Source organism: Toxorhynchites rutilus, chromosome 2 (assembly GCF_029784135.1).
Source record: "Toxorhynchites rutilus septentrionalis strain SRP chromosome 2, ASM2978413v1, whole genome shotgun sequence".
NCBI lineage: Eukaryota > Metazoa > Arthropoda > Insecta > Diptera > Culicidae > Toxorhynchites > Toxorhynchites rutilus.
In genome coordinates this window covers 99,134,700-99,150,567 of record NC_073745.1, presented here as the reverse complement: position 1 = coordinate 99,150,567, position 15,868 = coordinate 99,134,700, and the positions used below count along the sequence as shown (strand labels likewise).

Here is a 15,868-nt window from a genome sequence, read left to right as displayed (position 1 = left end):
GATTTGCACCTTGTACGTTTTCAATCCGGGTTGTTTCTTGGCTTTCTAGACGAAACTTTGCGAAACATCGAGTTTATTGGCCAAATTCGCGTTTTTTGTGTGGTATTTCCGGTATTCGTTCAGGTCTTGGTTTGTGATGCAATGTCATCCGTTCCTGGAACTTTGGAAGACTCTTCAGATGGTCGAATGATGTATATTCATCAAATTTTCCAAGGCACTATGCAACAACTTAGTGAAGTGAAGGGAACAAAATTTGGTTAAATTCGGTCTATTTAAAAAAAAAGTTTCGCAATCAAGCGTTGTTCCAATAAGAAGCTACTACGGGAACATATACGAGCGCTCCTGAAATACCCAAAGATCCCATATGATTCTGTGGAGGCGCTCCACCGCATTCTTGTCGATTTTCAACGGCACACCAAGGTACTGCAGCGGTTGGAAGAACCTGTCGAACAATTTAGTTTCATTCTGATAGAGCTTTTAGTAGCTAGTAGCATCGAACGGTCAAGAATGAAAGACGTATTAAATGGACAGAAGTTTTTTTAAAAACTCCACGAGTTTTTTTATGAGTACTCGAAATAGATCAACGAGTTGTTCGTTGTTCAATACCTCTGCTGTATAGCAGAAATCAAACAGTGCCACCCGAGTGTTCCCCGTCGAAACCATCTGCGATCCACGTAGTGATCGATATTGGAATCCCCCATGGTACACGAAGAAATTTCAGCAATTCACACGTTGAAGGAGTCCCGCCCCATTAGCGTCCAACCCCATCAATAGTGCATCGATAGGTTTTTCTGTTCTTCAGGTTCTTCATTTCTTGAGGCTTTCAGCTTCCTGGGCTGCTTTGTCTTAGCAAAACGTCCTAACCAGTACCGTGAGGTGTCTTCACAATGAGCTCATTACTAACATTAATTGATTTTACATACAAATACGGAGGAACAATTTAAAATGTTTTTGCATCACGATTAGAGATGGGCGAACCGTTCACGAAACCGTACGAACGGTTCTAGTTCGCCGAAAAGAGTGAACGAACGGTCTTTCTTTTTCAATGAACTGTTTGTGAACGAACTGTTTGCGAGTGAACTGTTTGCGAGTGAACTGTTTGAGAACAAAGTGTTTGCGGGCAAACTGTTTGCGAACGAACGAGTTCAGCTGAACTGATTGGTGCTGGACGGAATGGATAAATATAACGAGAACGCTTGTAAGAAAAATAAAACGATATTGTCATTTATGAGCAAAATGCATGTAATGTAGGGTTTATTTTGTTAATGTAGACTCAATTTTGGGTTAAAAATTAAATTAGATTTTCATAGTTTTAAAGGCAAAGCTATATATTTTCAATTTCATGTTGGGTTTCAGCTAGCAGTATATGTGCACAGTATATGTACCGCTGAATGAAAGAGCGAAAGAACAGTTCAATAGAACTGATTCACTTAGATGAACGGTTAGTGACTGAACCGTTCATCAAAGTGAACTGTTTTGTCCATCTCTAATCACGATAATGCCAACACATTTAACACTTCTATACTCGTGCGAAAAATCGTAATTTGTGTATTCTGGACTGTCCGCGTCTCTGTGATATTGCTATCGTGTATTATTAGGCGTTATTGGTATTTATTCAAAGAAATAGATAAAAAAAAGACGGGTGGGTAATGTCGGGGACATAACCGGAGAGACGTAGGACCATACCAAGGTTATTTTAAAGCGGCGGCCAAATTGGATTTTTCAAGATAATGGAATACGCAGTATTATGATGACAGCAGAGATAAAGGTGTGTCTGATTTCAGATCAATTAGTCAAAAGGGATGGTGAAAAATTGAACAACCCTACAGACATACAAACAGGTCAAGTTGAATTAAATTTAAAAGTTCAAAAAAGTAGTTGACTATTTTGTTACTGCGGCCATCTTGGATTTGAATGAAATAAAACACACTTAGAATTCGAATTTCGATGAAACTTTTATTTCAAATTAAAGTTTGGTTTATGCCATAATGTGTGAAATACAACATCATTCAAATGTCCACCTAGGGCTTCCTCGCACACCTTGATCCTTCGGCACATAAGGGGCGGTATCTCGGTCATAACTTCACGAATGTTGTCTTTCAACTGTTCAAGAGTTTGCGGAGAGTTGGCATAGACACGGTCTTTCGCATAATCCCACAAAAAAAAGTCTAGCGGGTTCAAATCGCATGATCTGTACGGCCAATTGGCATCACCAAAACGAGAAATTATGCGTCCCTCAAATTTCGTTCGCAATATGGCCATGTTCGATCGTGTTGTGTGGCACGTGGCGCCGTCCTGCTGAAACCACATGTCATCCGTATCCATATCTTCAATTTGTGGCAAAAAAAAAATCGGTTAACATGCGGCCATAGCGCTCACCATTCACAGTTACCGTCTCGCCTTCCTCATTTTCAAAGAAATACGGCCCGATGACTCCACCAGACCATAATGCGCACCAAACAGTGACTTTTGGCGGATGCAATGGCCTCTCAACAATGATGTGTGGATTTTCTGAGCTCCGTATACGGAAAATTTGGGTGTTGACATAGCCACCGAGCTCGAAATGTGCCTCATCGCTGAAGAAAATTTTATGCGAAAATTCAGCATTTTGCTGCTGTTGTTCGTTCACCCAATCGACGTATGCCTGACGCATTCCATGGTCACCACGCTCTAATTTTTGTACCAGTTGGACTTTATATGGATGTAGGTGCAAGTCCAAATGCAAAATTCGCCACAATAATGTGTTTGACAAGCCCAATTGCTGAGCACGCCGTGGAATCGAAACATTCGGGTCATCCTTCACACTGGCAGCAATAGCAGCAATATTTTCGGCCGAACGCACATTACGATGATGCACAGGTTTAACAATATCCGCTACGGATCCAGTTTGTTCGAATTTACGCACTACATTAGCGATTGTGTGCTCTGTAGGCCGTCCATGACGACCAAAATCCGTCCGTAATGCTCGAAAAGCATTTGCCGGTTTTTCATCATTTTTATAGTATAATTTAACAAAATTAACACGTTGTGCGATGCTAAAACGATCCATATTGTAAAATGGCAGACATTCAACTAACGATATGACGCTTTGGTTGAGCTATGTCAAACGGTTGTCAGCGCAGGGCTGTATACTTTCGGAAGCCCGAAATGGAAAACCCTGTACAAATATATTACAGCTAAATAAAACCATTTAAAAACTCTAGCATTCAATCAAATCGAGGGTGATAGCATCTTCTTCATCCGGCGCGATGCTTCCACCGCTTTTAACACACTTCGATAAGCGATTAGGTCTCCTACTCCACATCCCCTAGAAATTCCTGTCTCTTCATTTCGCGATATTGCACCGCGTACATCGCCTGCAAATGCATCGATATCTGTTATGCCGAAAACCAATCTCAAGATAGCGTCCGGCGATATAATGAAGCCAAGCACAATGGAGCTCGCGACCGAAATCGGTGTTATGCAAAACCATCCACCACATGACAAAAAGAACAGCAACGCATAAACGTTTTTGACGTAGGACTACGTCTAACCGGAAGATATAGGGGGTGAAATGAAAATCTAGGCACTGAACAAGTAGGTAAAAATGCAAGATTTGGAACGCTTATAACTCGAGCATTTCTCAATAGATCGCAAAGGTTTTTGTATCAATTGATAGGAAATATATCTACGCATCTATCATAACGAATAACATTTCATTTTTCTTGAGATAAATAATTGAATAATTGTGAAATATCAAGCATTGTCCAAATGCACTATGTGCCCATTTTTGATTGGTCCATTTTGTGCTCCTCAAATCGTACCGACCAAAACGGGCAACCAGAGCAGCAGCGAAATACAATGAAGCGCGATTGGAAAGGAAAAAGAAAAAATATGAAAGAAACATTGGTCGCAGTCTCACACATGCGTAATTCTCGAGCCAGCCAGTCAGCTTAAAAATCCCCGCTCCGCTGCCGTAAAGATCATTCTCATCCAAACCATACACCACATCGTTTCGCATCACAACATATCAAAAAAAGGAGGAAAAGTGAAGGGAAAGGCAAAATCCCTATGCCGAGCGCGTTAGTACCAGTGCTCCAGTCCACCTAGTCGGCGTTATATAGTTTCGGCCGCCGAAGTGATCGAGTTGGCTGGCAAAGCTGTTCGCGACGATAAGAAAATCCGCATTCAGAACAGACCACATTCGGTTCGGTGGACATCTAGACAACAATAGGCAGTTGCAGCGAGTGACGAGTGGCAAACGCAATCGCAAAACGGCAGCAGGTAGCAGAAGAAAAAAGTTTGTTCTTCATACAAACTGCTTTGGTGGCAAATCCAGAACAAGGCGGCATCGATGGCGTTCGAAATGGTTTTTTTCAAAACCACGAGTACAAAGTTTTCTAAATTGGAACCATTCCATAAAACACGGCGCTTATCAGGGCCATTAAACCTTTCAAAAAAGAGTTTACGAAATACAGTTCAATGCATTCTAAAATATTATCCAAAATAATAATAAAACACAAATTGATTTTTCATAATCTGTTTGCCAGGATATGAAGAGTATGAGAATTTTGCAGTTGTGCTGAGCTTATTGATGGTTGGGGACTTTCTCGGTTATTCAATTTTCACCAATTCTTAAATTGCTTCCAGATTGAAAGTACAGTAATTTTAGTTCGATAATTAGCTAATTAGATTTTTGTAAACTCTATGGGGGTCCAAATTATGACCCAACATGTCCCAAGCTGGATGGGAAGAAATTTTCCAACTGTGAAAGCTGTACCACTGCCATCGCAAATGTTCAATTACAGGTTAAAATCACCTCCAATGCGACACTGAGTGGTGCTTCGGCATGTCGCATTAAATGTAATTTACAGTACAACATGTCCCAAGCTGGATGAGAAGAAAACTGTGGCGAGTGGCAAACGCAACTGTGGCGAGTGGCAAAACCCGCTGAAAAATTTATCATTCTCTTTCAAACCGTAAATCAGTGTGGTTGTATGGCATCGTTTCACATCACATCGCATCAGCGGGTTGGTGCCGGAGCACCAGCATACCTAATAGCGGTTATAGAATTTCAGCCGCCGGAGTGCTCGAGTTGGCTTGCAAAGCTACTCACGACAATAAGAAAACCCGCCTACAGAACAGAGCACATTCGGTTCGGTGACAACAATCAGTTTCAGCGAGTGGCAAACGCAATCTCAAAACGGCAGCAGGTAGAAGAAGGAAAATGTTTGTTTATACAGACTGCTTTGGTGGCGAAACCAGCCACCGTAAAACACGGCGCCTTTCAGGGCCATTAAGCCATTCAAAGAAAAGTTATTAAAAGTTATTCACAATACCAATGCATTCTAAAGTGACATAATATGACATATAATATGAACTGAATTATTTTGTTTATGCTTGTTTTTGAACTTATTGGTGGTTGAGGTCTTTTAAATTGCACCCGTGGCCGAGTGGTTAGCGTCTCACATTATCATGCCGGGTGTTCGGGTTCGATTCCCGTTCTGGCCGGGGGGGTTTTCTCCAAAGAAATTTCCTTCGACTTGCACTGTGGTCATGCGTATTCAAGTGCTTTCCCCTCGGAATACATTCAAGGCGTGTTATTTGGCTTAAGAAATCTCGACCAAGTATTAATAAATGACGCTAGTTAATGCATACGTTGAGACGGAAAAAGTTCCACAAGGGAACGTTAACGCCATTCAAGAAGAAGAAGTCTTTTAAATTGATCATTCAGTTTTCACAAACCCATACATGGTCTCCAAATTAAAAGTGGCTCCAAATTACAACACATTGTATGCAGGATGGCATTAACGAATTTTCTTGGTAGCAAGAACTGCTTTCTTTAGTTGATAAAAGATGTTGAAAATTGACTGACGTTACATCTGCATTTGTATAGAAACATAACTAAGGAGCAATATGATGAGCTATGCATTTCCTGCTGCTCTGTTCTTATTTTAAAGGACTTTAATTCGAAGGTCATCCGTCCCTGTATTCACGTTGGTTTTTCAGAACGTTTATAGCTCGTCTATCCCTCGACAGATTGTAGAGTTCGTCTCCAAAACCTCAGTTCTTTTTCATTTTTATTTATTTTGTTTGCGGAGACTACAAATATTACAATTCATTCGTCTCCGAAACCACAGTTTAAGGTACGGTAATGTGCTCAATGAGCTGACGACCACCTATGCATTCCTTATCACAGCCATCATTTTGATTGTACGATATGTGCATACGCTGAAAAATGCCCGGCGTTGAACATTTAACGAGTACAAAGCCTTCGGAAAAAAAATCAAGAATCAACTATAAGACAGTGAGAAAAAAATGAGACAGTTTCTAAAAAAACGCAAAAACACAACACCAAAGGTTCATTTCAGAACTCCCAACATGTTCATAAAGAGTAAACAGTAAACTAATCCATATTTCAGGTAGAGAGGTAGGTATTCACGTAGGAGAAGAAAATAAAACAATATATTTAAAATATATATTTAGAATAAGCTGTCCCCGTTGTATAGTCCTACGTCACTCCGGTTATGTCCCCGACATTACCCACCCGTCTTTTTTTCGTTCACAATCTCTCGTCGGCGTCTTTCCTGCTTGGTATCCGATGATAGAATATGGCCAAGTACATTTTTTTGACGTAGGACTACGTCTAACCGGAAGATATAGGGGGTGAAATGGAAATTATGACTGAACAAGTAGGAAAAAATGCAAGATTTGGAACGCTTATAACTCGAGCATTTCTCAATAGATCGCAAAGGTTTTTGCATCAATTGATAGGAAATATATCCACGCATCTATCATAACGAATAACATTTCATTTTTCTTGAGATAAATAATTGAATAATTGTGAAATATCAAGCATTGTCAAAATGCACTATGTGCCCATTTTTGATTGGTCCATTTTGTGCTCCTCAAATCGTACCGACCAAAACGGGCAACCAGAGCAGCAGCGAAATAGAATGAAGCACGATTGGAAAGGAAAAAGAGAAAAATGAACGAAACATTGGTCGCAGTCTCACACATGCGTAATTCTCGAGCCAGCCAGTCAGCTTAAAAATCCCCGCTCCGCTGCCGTAACGATCATTCTCATTCAAACCGTACACCACATCGGTTCGCATCACAACACATCAACAAAACAACCCAAGCAGCCATGTCTGGACATGGTAAAGGAGGAAAAGTGAAGGGAAAGGCAAAATCCCGCTCGAACCGTGTTGATCTGGAGTTCCCCGCAAGGGTAGCTAGGCCGAGCGCGTTAGTACCAGTGCACCAGTCCACCTAGCCGGCGTTATATAGTTTCGGCCGCCGAAGTGATCGAGTTAGCTGGCAAAGATGCTCGCGACGATAAGAGAACCCGCATTCAGAACAGAACAGATTCGGTTCGGTGGACATCAAGACAACAGGCAGTTGCAGCGAGTGGCGAGTGGCAAACGCAATCGCAAAACGGCAGCAGGTAGCAGAAGAAAAAAGTTTGTTCTTTATACAAACTGCTTTGGTGGCAAATCCAGAACAAGGCGGCATCGAGGGCGTTCGAAATGGTTTTTTTTTCAAAACCACGAGTACTAAATTTTCTAAATTGGAACCATTCCATAAAACAAGGGCCATTAAACCTTCCAAAAAATAGTTTAGGAAATACAGTTCAATGCTTTCTAAAACATTATCCAAAATAATAATAGAACACAAATTGATTTTTTCATAATTTGTTTGCCAGGATATGACGAGTATGTGAATTTGGCAGTTATTCTGAGCTTATTGATTTTTACCAATTCCTCAATTGCTTCTAGATTGAAAGTACAGTAATTTACACTTATCTCGACATTTAGCTAATTGGACGGACCTGTTATGCGACATATTTAGTTGGACATTTTTGTAAACATAGAGTTCATAGGGATAGAGAGAAATGAAATGAAATACAGTTTGAATAAAATATAGTGGTTTTGAATTTAATGGTATATAGTAGAGCTGAAAAATGGAGAGGTTTATTTAATGAATTTATCCTCCTTGGTGAGTGTGGCTGTAAAGTTAGGAAATCAGTTAAGTAATATAATAAATGGAATATATATGTGAGAATATGTATTAATAGATGCGTGTATATATATGTATGTAGGTACATACATGTATATACACACATGAACACGCATACATGACCGTGAAGTCGCGAACTGTAATAAATGAACAATTTCAAAAGTATTTAATGTTTCGATTTAGATTTTACCAAAGAAGTTGGTTTCTTTCAGAAACGCAATTAAATTGGTTTCTTGGGTCTCGTCTCTACTGAGGATATCTCGGAGACTCTGACCTATGTTGTGTCGGACTCGAGCATCTTTGGTATGTTGACATTCAAGTAAAAGATGGCTAACGGAAACCGGAGCTTCGTTGCAAGCACATTGGGGTTTTTCGGCTCTGCAGAACAAGTGTGAGTGGGTGAAGTTAGTGTGCCCAATTCGAAGACGGGTAAGGACTTGCCTTTCCCTACTATTGAGACGGTCCTCCCAAGGAAGAGTGGAATTTTTAATTTGATGAAGATGGGTGGGACGGCTGTTTATCCAACCTATGTCCCAGCTTTCACGGACTTGCTGTTTTACCCAGCGGACAATGTCAGATGGAGGACAGGGCATGTCTGGGGGTTCTATTTTGCTGCCCTTGCCGGCCAGTATGTCGGCGGCTGTGTTTCCGCGGATTCCTGAGTGACCAGGAACCCAGCAGAAGGAGATGTTTTTATTTGAAGCAGCCTCTTCTGTTTGCTTAATCCATGGGTGTTTGCTGTTTCCACTCAGAAGATCGTGGAGACAGCTAGCTGAGTTGGAGAATATTGTGGTAGGAAGAAAATCATGGGTGCATTCTTGGGTAGCTATTAAAAGGGCAAAAGCTTCCGCACTGAAGATGGAGCATTGCGGTGGAAGAGAAAAACTACCAGTGTATCTACTCTCAAAGATTCCACATCCAACTCCATCGGCACTGACTGAGCCATCTGTGTATACCTGGTGATTAATTTGAAAATTGGATGCAACGAGGTTATTGAAGCAGGCTTTGACTTTTGGAGAAGGGTCTCCCGCCTGAACTGCCTTGAGAAGTTCAAGGTTAATGTTCGGTGGTTTGACGTTCCAATTTCTTCCCGTTGCAGATGAACGTTCACATATATCGGGAAGATCTTTGTTCGTGAGATTTTTGAACCATGTTTTAGCCCTATTTATTAATGGGACATTGTGGTCGCTTTCGGGGAGTGACAAGTGACGGATGGCTTTATTAGTGATGGCTTTTGTTACCAGTTGGGTGAAGAGAAGTTGCCCACTTTCTGCCATTACAGCAAGAGTAGGACTGGAGGGAAAAGCGCCAATTGCGAGCCTTATTGCTTTATTGTAAATTGGTTGAATGGTGTTTAACACCTTGTCCCCTCCACGGCTGAAGGTGCCTATTCCGTAAAGGATTTGTGGGACCAACCAAACATTTACAACATTTAGCAGCGTCTTTCTATGACCAGAGGCTAGGTTGCCTGCGATAGCCTTGATGATGTTCAATTTCTTTCTGGTGGCTATTTTGGTCTTTTGGGAATGTGATAGGAAGTTGAGTTTCTTGTCGAAAGTAACCCCTAGTATTTTCAATGTCCTCATTTAGGGATCGGGATTTTGTTGAGCTGAAGATAGGTTCTCCTTCTGAGAGCTTTTCCGATATGTATGTGTTTGGATTTCTCCGGGGAAATTTTGAAACCTGTTTTTAGAGCCCAGTTTTGGATGGAGTCTAAGGTTTTTAAGTGTTTCTCCGGCACGTCGCATTAAATGTAATTTACTGAACAACATGTCACAAGCTGGATGGGAAGAAATTTTCCAACTGTGAAAGCTGTGGCGAGTGGCAAACGCAATAGCTAAACAGGAAGGTTTAACCGAACAAGATGGGAATATCGAGTGATAACAAAAACACAACACCAAAGGTTCTTTTCAGAATCATCAACATATTCATAAAGAGTAAACAGTAAACTAATCCATTTTTCAGGTAGATAGGTAGGTATTCACGTAGGAGAAGAAAATAAAACAATATATTTAAAATATATGTTTAACAAAAGCTGTCCCCTTTGTATAGTCCTACGTCACTCCGGTTATGTCCCCGACATTACCCACCTGTCTTTTTTACATTTAATTCCATTTTTCTTTATTCTTGTTTGATTAACAATTTTTATAGTACAAACTAAGTGATTCCGCCGCCTAGGCTTTTCAAACTTTTCCTTACTATGAAGTATTACTAAATCTATTAATAGCTTTTCCTATCGGATACTGTAGTAGCTTGAACAGATAATGTTACTCTGTTTCAGTTGAGATTATATACTAAATCAAAACTAACTTAATAAACCTAAAATACCCTAACCTATCTATGTACAAATATTTACAAATTGATTTACACATGTAATATTATGATTTCTAAGGATATAAATCTCTGATTGTTTGCCATTCAGAATTTCGGGTTTTGATTCGATGTGTTCTTTCAAATAATTCAATTCTTTTATCTATTGGGTCAAAACCTGCCAACTTCAGCTGTGCGCGTGTGCCGTGGAAGTTTTAAAATTATTTTTAGGAATTTGTTCTGAATAATTTGAAGTTTTTTTAAATGTGTTTTTGCGCAATTCTTCCAGACTGGAGAACCATATTCCAACATGGGCGAAACTATTTGCTTGAATATCGCTAATTTGTTAGCAATGGAAGTTTTGGCCCGTCGAGCAATGATTGGGTAGAGATTCTTGAGAATAATTATTGCTTTGTTCGCACGGTCATTTATATGCGATCGGAAGATTAATTTGCTATCTAGGATTATGACAACATAGCGAACCTCAGATGACCACTCAATTTCTCTATCCAACACCTAAACCTTCGAGGTCGGCTTCAAGCGATATGTGTTGCTGTGTGAAAAAACTATAGTTTGTGTTTTGGATGCGTTTATCTGAACTTTCCATTTATTGAGGTATTGAGTATAGGCATTAATTCCGATTTGGAGCTTGGACACAAGAGCACATATGATTCGTCCGCTGTAGCTTACTGCAGAGTCATCTGCAAATAATTATATCTTGCCTCCTCTAGGCAATGGAGGAATGTCAGACGTATACAGACTGTAAAGTATTGGCCCCAAAATACTCCCTTGAGGTGCCCCCCAGCAACAACACAGCAACACAAACCATCGAGGTTCTATCTTAAAGATAGTTGGAAATTATTTTCACAATATACATGGGAAAGTTGAAGCTAGAAAGTTTGTATGTAAGGCCATCATGCCAGACATTATCAAATGTCTTTTGTATGTTCATCAGGGCTAGTACTGTGGTTTTTGATACATCTCTCGATCGCTTGATGAGATTGGTGACTCTCTGTAGTTGATGCACTGTGGAGTGCCCACGCCTAAAGCCAAATTGTTCATCCAGGTAGATATTATTCTCTTCAGTGTATAGGAGAAGTCTGGTGTATAAAACCCCTTCGAAGAGTTTACTTGCTGAAGAGAGGAGGCTGATTGGACGGTAGTTTACCGGGCTGGTGGGATCTTTTCCCGGTTTCAGAATGGGCACTACCTTAGATATCTTCCAGGATGATGGAAAATAACTTATCTCTAAACAGCAATTGAAGACTTTCGTCAAGAGAACATGTGATTATATGGCCAAGCACCACCATCGCTCACTTTATATAGCCATATAGTTAACGTTGTAGCGACCGCCTATATTTATTCATAAACTCTTTTGCGCTCCCCACTCGTCTTCACCTTGTCCCTACGTTCACCCGTTCCTGTGGTTGCTTGTTATGAGTAGCTGTTTGCTGCGTTAGCACAAACAAAATGTATGGGAAACTAGGGATTCCTTTCTTCCAATTTTCATCAATTTGAGCTTTACATTAACTGAAAAATCGTAATGTAGAGCATATAAAAAATTGCTGAGCATATTTCCTATCAATTTGTGTATTTGGAATCAAAATCCATCAAATAATTGAAGAGGTATTAACATTCAAAAACTGAACACTTTACATTGAAATATTGAAATGGGCCCCTACATTGAAAGGTTAGACGTAGTCCTACGTTAAAACTCCAGAAAATATATTTTCTCTAACTTCATTCAGGTTCAATAGTCATTTAATTCAGCCACCTCATTGATGCTCAATCTGTCAGACTTATGCGCGAGTACAGGAAGGTGTAACATTGAGTTCTTTTCCCTTGTCGTTTGACGAGGATGTACGCTTGCCATGGCACCAGGTCAATGCTCCTTGCCGTTCAAAGATACTGACTGTTCTTGTTCCTCTTATCGAGAAGGAGAAGAAACAAGTACAGTAGAACCCCGATTATCCGCATAAGCGAGTTTTATAGTAATTCTAGAGTTTCCCGAAATTTGTCAGCGAGAGGTTGCTCTTCTGTTTTGGTCTTGGCTTTCACATTATCTGACCACTGGTTTACACGATGAGCTTACCGTACAGATGAATAGTTTAATGATTTCTGTTTTGATAAAACATAGTTTTCATGCTGAAATATCTTTATTCGGTGTTTGCATCTCATTTTCAGTCTTCAGAATGCAACACGGTGCTGATGTGTAACAAGACCTTTGTACCCAGTTGAGCTCCCACTCTGTGTGTACACATGCGCTCTGGCGAATGAGCACGCCCCGAAACACGGATGAAATGTTTTGTTGTCAGCGCTGTGTTTGTGCTAAATTTGGCGCCGTATTTCTATACCGGTTTTACAGCGCGCTTGAATTTGGATTGCTTTCTCTGTTGAGATATTTTTCTTCACAAAAGCGTATACGGTTCGTATGGAGGCGCGTGTTTTTAAGCTTTGCTTAGAACGAACGAAGACAAAGTGGGCGCTAGAACTTGATGTGTGTGTATAAAATGAGGTGTGCATCATACAAGTGAGAGATGATGTTTAGTATCGGGTACATTTTGCGCTGTCGTGTTTATGAATTTTGTGCACTTCGTACCAAAAGAGAATACGTGTTTGTCTTGAACGCGCGCTGATGAAAATTAAACTCAAGCGCAGCGTTGCGTATGTTTTCTAAAGACTGCTCATTTTTAGTCCATTATCGCGTTATCCACGATTTTCGGTATGCGTTACAGACTATTCCGCAGATAATCGGGGTTCTACGTATCTTCGATCCGGTTCACAATTTCTTATTCAAAATTTTAGAATACTTTGAAAAAACGGAGCGATGCAGCAGTTATTGAAGGGTCATCACCAAGAACGTCACGAGTGCTCCCGCTAATTCCGGAAAAGTTCCGAAGGTTCTCGTATTTCTTGCAATCACAAACAATGGGTTCGATCGAATTGCGGACCTCGCACTGATCGTAAAGGGGATGAAAAAAGCCCCGTTGAAGTTGTGTGAAATATTGCAGTAACCGATTCTTAGTCTGGACAGGATTCAGCGATCCATCATCGCTTTCACTTAGTTATGGAGCCTTTGGTTTTCCATACGAACAGCCTCGCTCCAGCGGACCCTATTTTTCTGAAACAAGATCGACAATGGTTTGCTTCAGGTTCACTGAGCTCACTCCAGCTTGTAAGTTGATCCTATTTTTCAAAATGAAACTCGTGTACTGGAATTGGATATTTTGCTCGTCTCGACAGTGACTGAAACCGAGACGAGACGAGCCGAATTGCTCGTCTCGTTTTCTGGAATAGGGCTCATAATTTGTGGTGCCCTGTGCGTGTTCCCCACTAATACTAGAAGGATATCGCCCACATTGTCGAATATGAACACTCCCTTCGAGGAGTGTTCATATGCCCCAGTTTCTTCGTGAAGGCGCCTGGAACTGGTGTTCCCAAGTTTTACTTCGGAGGTCCTGTTTGTCGCGAAGTTTCCCTCAAAGCGTAACAAAGCTAGTTGAATCCAGGCTTTCTTCAAATCCAGGGCTTTCATTTCCACATGCTGTCGATTTGTTCTAGCTTCAGCTCTACTTCTCCGAGGAATGCGAAATACGTGTTTGTACTCATCCCCGGTTGAAAGGCAAATTGTCGATGAGCCAACTTTCTTGTTTTCGGTCAAGTAGCTGACGAGCCGTCGGTTCGCCATCTTCTCGAGGGTCTTGGACGTACACGTGGTCGAGGATATTGGGCCGATGTTCTTTCACGGAGCATATGTTTTGACCGAACAGTTCCCCTTTGATAGAGCGCAGCGTAACGATGAGTTCTTCGATGAAGAAAGTATTTGTTGAACCCGGTAGCTCAGAACCACCTTTCGATTGATCGAGTTCGTGTTCGCTTTTTGCCGTCGAATGAACTTAGAATCGTATCCCGAAATTGAATACGATGTCTAAGGGATCACTGTAAGTCTCGTGCCATTCACTTCCAGGAAAGGCTTATGTACTCGTCTCTTCCCATTCAGCGTGACATGACACATCTCCATAGGTCCACAAAGGACTAGGTTCGTTGATGGACTTCAGAAAATCAGTCAGTGTTGTCCGTCTCGCTAATCGCCACTCTTCTGTGCTGCGCCTGGTACCTGTTTATCGCCTTTTTTCTCCAGGTTATCGCACCGAATTTGAATTCGTTTGCTACGATTTTTGATCTCCTTTTTGACCACCTCTCTTGCCAGGATTGGGATTTGTTTTGGTGGTGACGAATTTAGCCGTCGGAAGCGGCGGCCTTTCGCGAACAAACCTGTGTTCCATCGATTGCCCGGTTAGTTTGAAACATAGGAGACGATCCTTTAGTTAGGACGGCATACGTTTGACCGGTTAAGTTTTGCTTTGAAATATATCATTTATATTTTTATAAAATGGCTATCTATTGTATCTCGGCTCCGGTGATGCTAATACGAAAGTATTAGAGAAAAAATGCAATAAATATCCCGCAAATGGCCTTTTCCGGGACGAAATTCGTCATTTTCAATACAGACAGCCAAATATTAGTCATTTCTCTGCATGCAAATGCATGAAAAACTCTGTGAGCGACCCATCCTTATTGTACAAGTTTTGGTGACTGAAACTTTAAAACTTCTAGGGCACGGGTCAATGTAATATAATGCATATTTTTTTTCATTGATAGGGGGAGCTTAATGGCCCTGGTCTTTTGTTATAAATGTTATTATAAAGAGTATAACTCAACATCGTGTTTCAAATGTAAATGAAATGAATTCCAAAATTAAGGATCCACAAGAATATGCCGAATAAGCGGAAAACGTTTACTTTAATTTAGTATCAGTACATAAGACACTTGTCAAATTGTCGGGGCTAAATCTTACAAATTTAATACACTCACCTGTAACAGAATCGGAATCAACCGACCCAGCAGCAGTGTTACTAGCATTCTGTCGAGAAGAACCTAGCGCCGAGTGATGCAAATCGCTGCCAGCATCAGTGCTGGCTCCAGGAACACCGTTCGTCCCGACACCATTCGCATCCATGTGCTGGAGGTCGTTACTTAGCCTACTGTTGTGCTTCAATGAACTGGCAGGAGAACCACTTGTTCCGTTGCCACTAGTCAGCTCATCCGCAATGTTTATGTTGTTGTTATCCTTTGCCATCACTTCGGAGGTGATGAAGCTTCTAATTCCGCCTCACTATTATTAGTACCCACAGGTGCTATCTACACTCCAACAGCAAACCCAACGCCACAATCCCGAGATTCTTCGGGTTTGATTCAGATGAAACAGACGTCGCACTTTCGCTTGCCCTAAAAATTCGGAACGAGAAATGTGTTACGAAGAAAGAAGCACGTAATTTCGCTGAGTTTGCTCTCTGTCGATAACGCAATAGCTAATCCTATGTTGTTTTAATGCTAGGTGACTTCTAGCAAGTTTATCACATATATCATTGAGTGATGAGTAATATATTAGATTTTTGCACAAAATTTTTCGCTACCGATATCTTTATGTGTTAAAACTCGAACTTTTCTCCGTTTTCACTCAATTTTTTTTATTTTGACGTCTGAAGACAGGTTACGG

General features: G+C 40.9%; 1 protein-coding gene across 2 annotated transcripts in view; it reads right to left on the bottom strand.

The window, feature by feature from the left end:
* LOC129767670 (myosin-G heavy chain) overlaps positions 1–15,868 on the bottom strand; it is a 27,836-nt gene extending 11,968 nt beyond the window's left edge. The window contains exons 1-2 of one of the 2 annotated variants that reach the window (XM_055768794.1): positions 15,786–15,868; positions 15,184–15,597 (exon numbers count right to left, since the gene is read on the bottom strand). In XM_055768794.1, coding sequence (XP_055624769.1) covers positions 15,184–15,448 — 265 coding nt within the window. In that variant the 5' untranslated portion in view covers positions 15,449–15,597; positions 15,786–15,868. Of the gene's footprint in view, positions 1–15,183 lie in introns of both variants that reach the window. The other variant, XM_055768793.1, reaches the window with a different exon arrangement.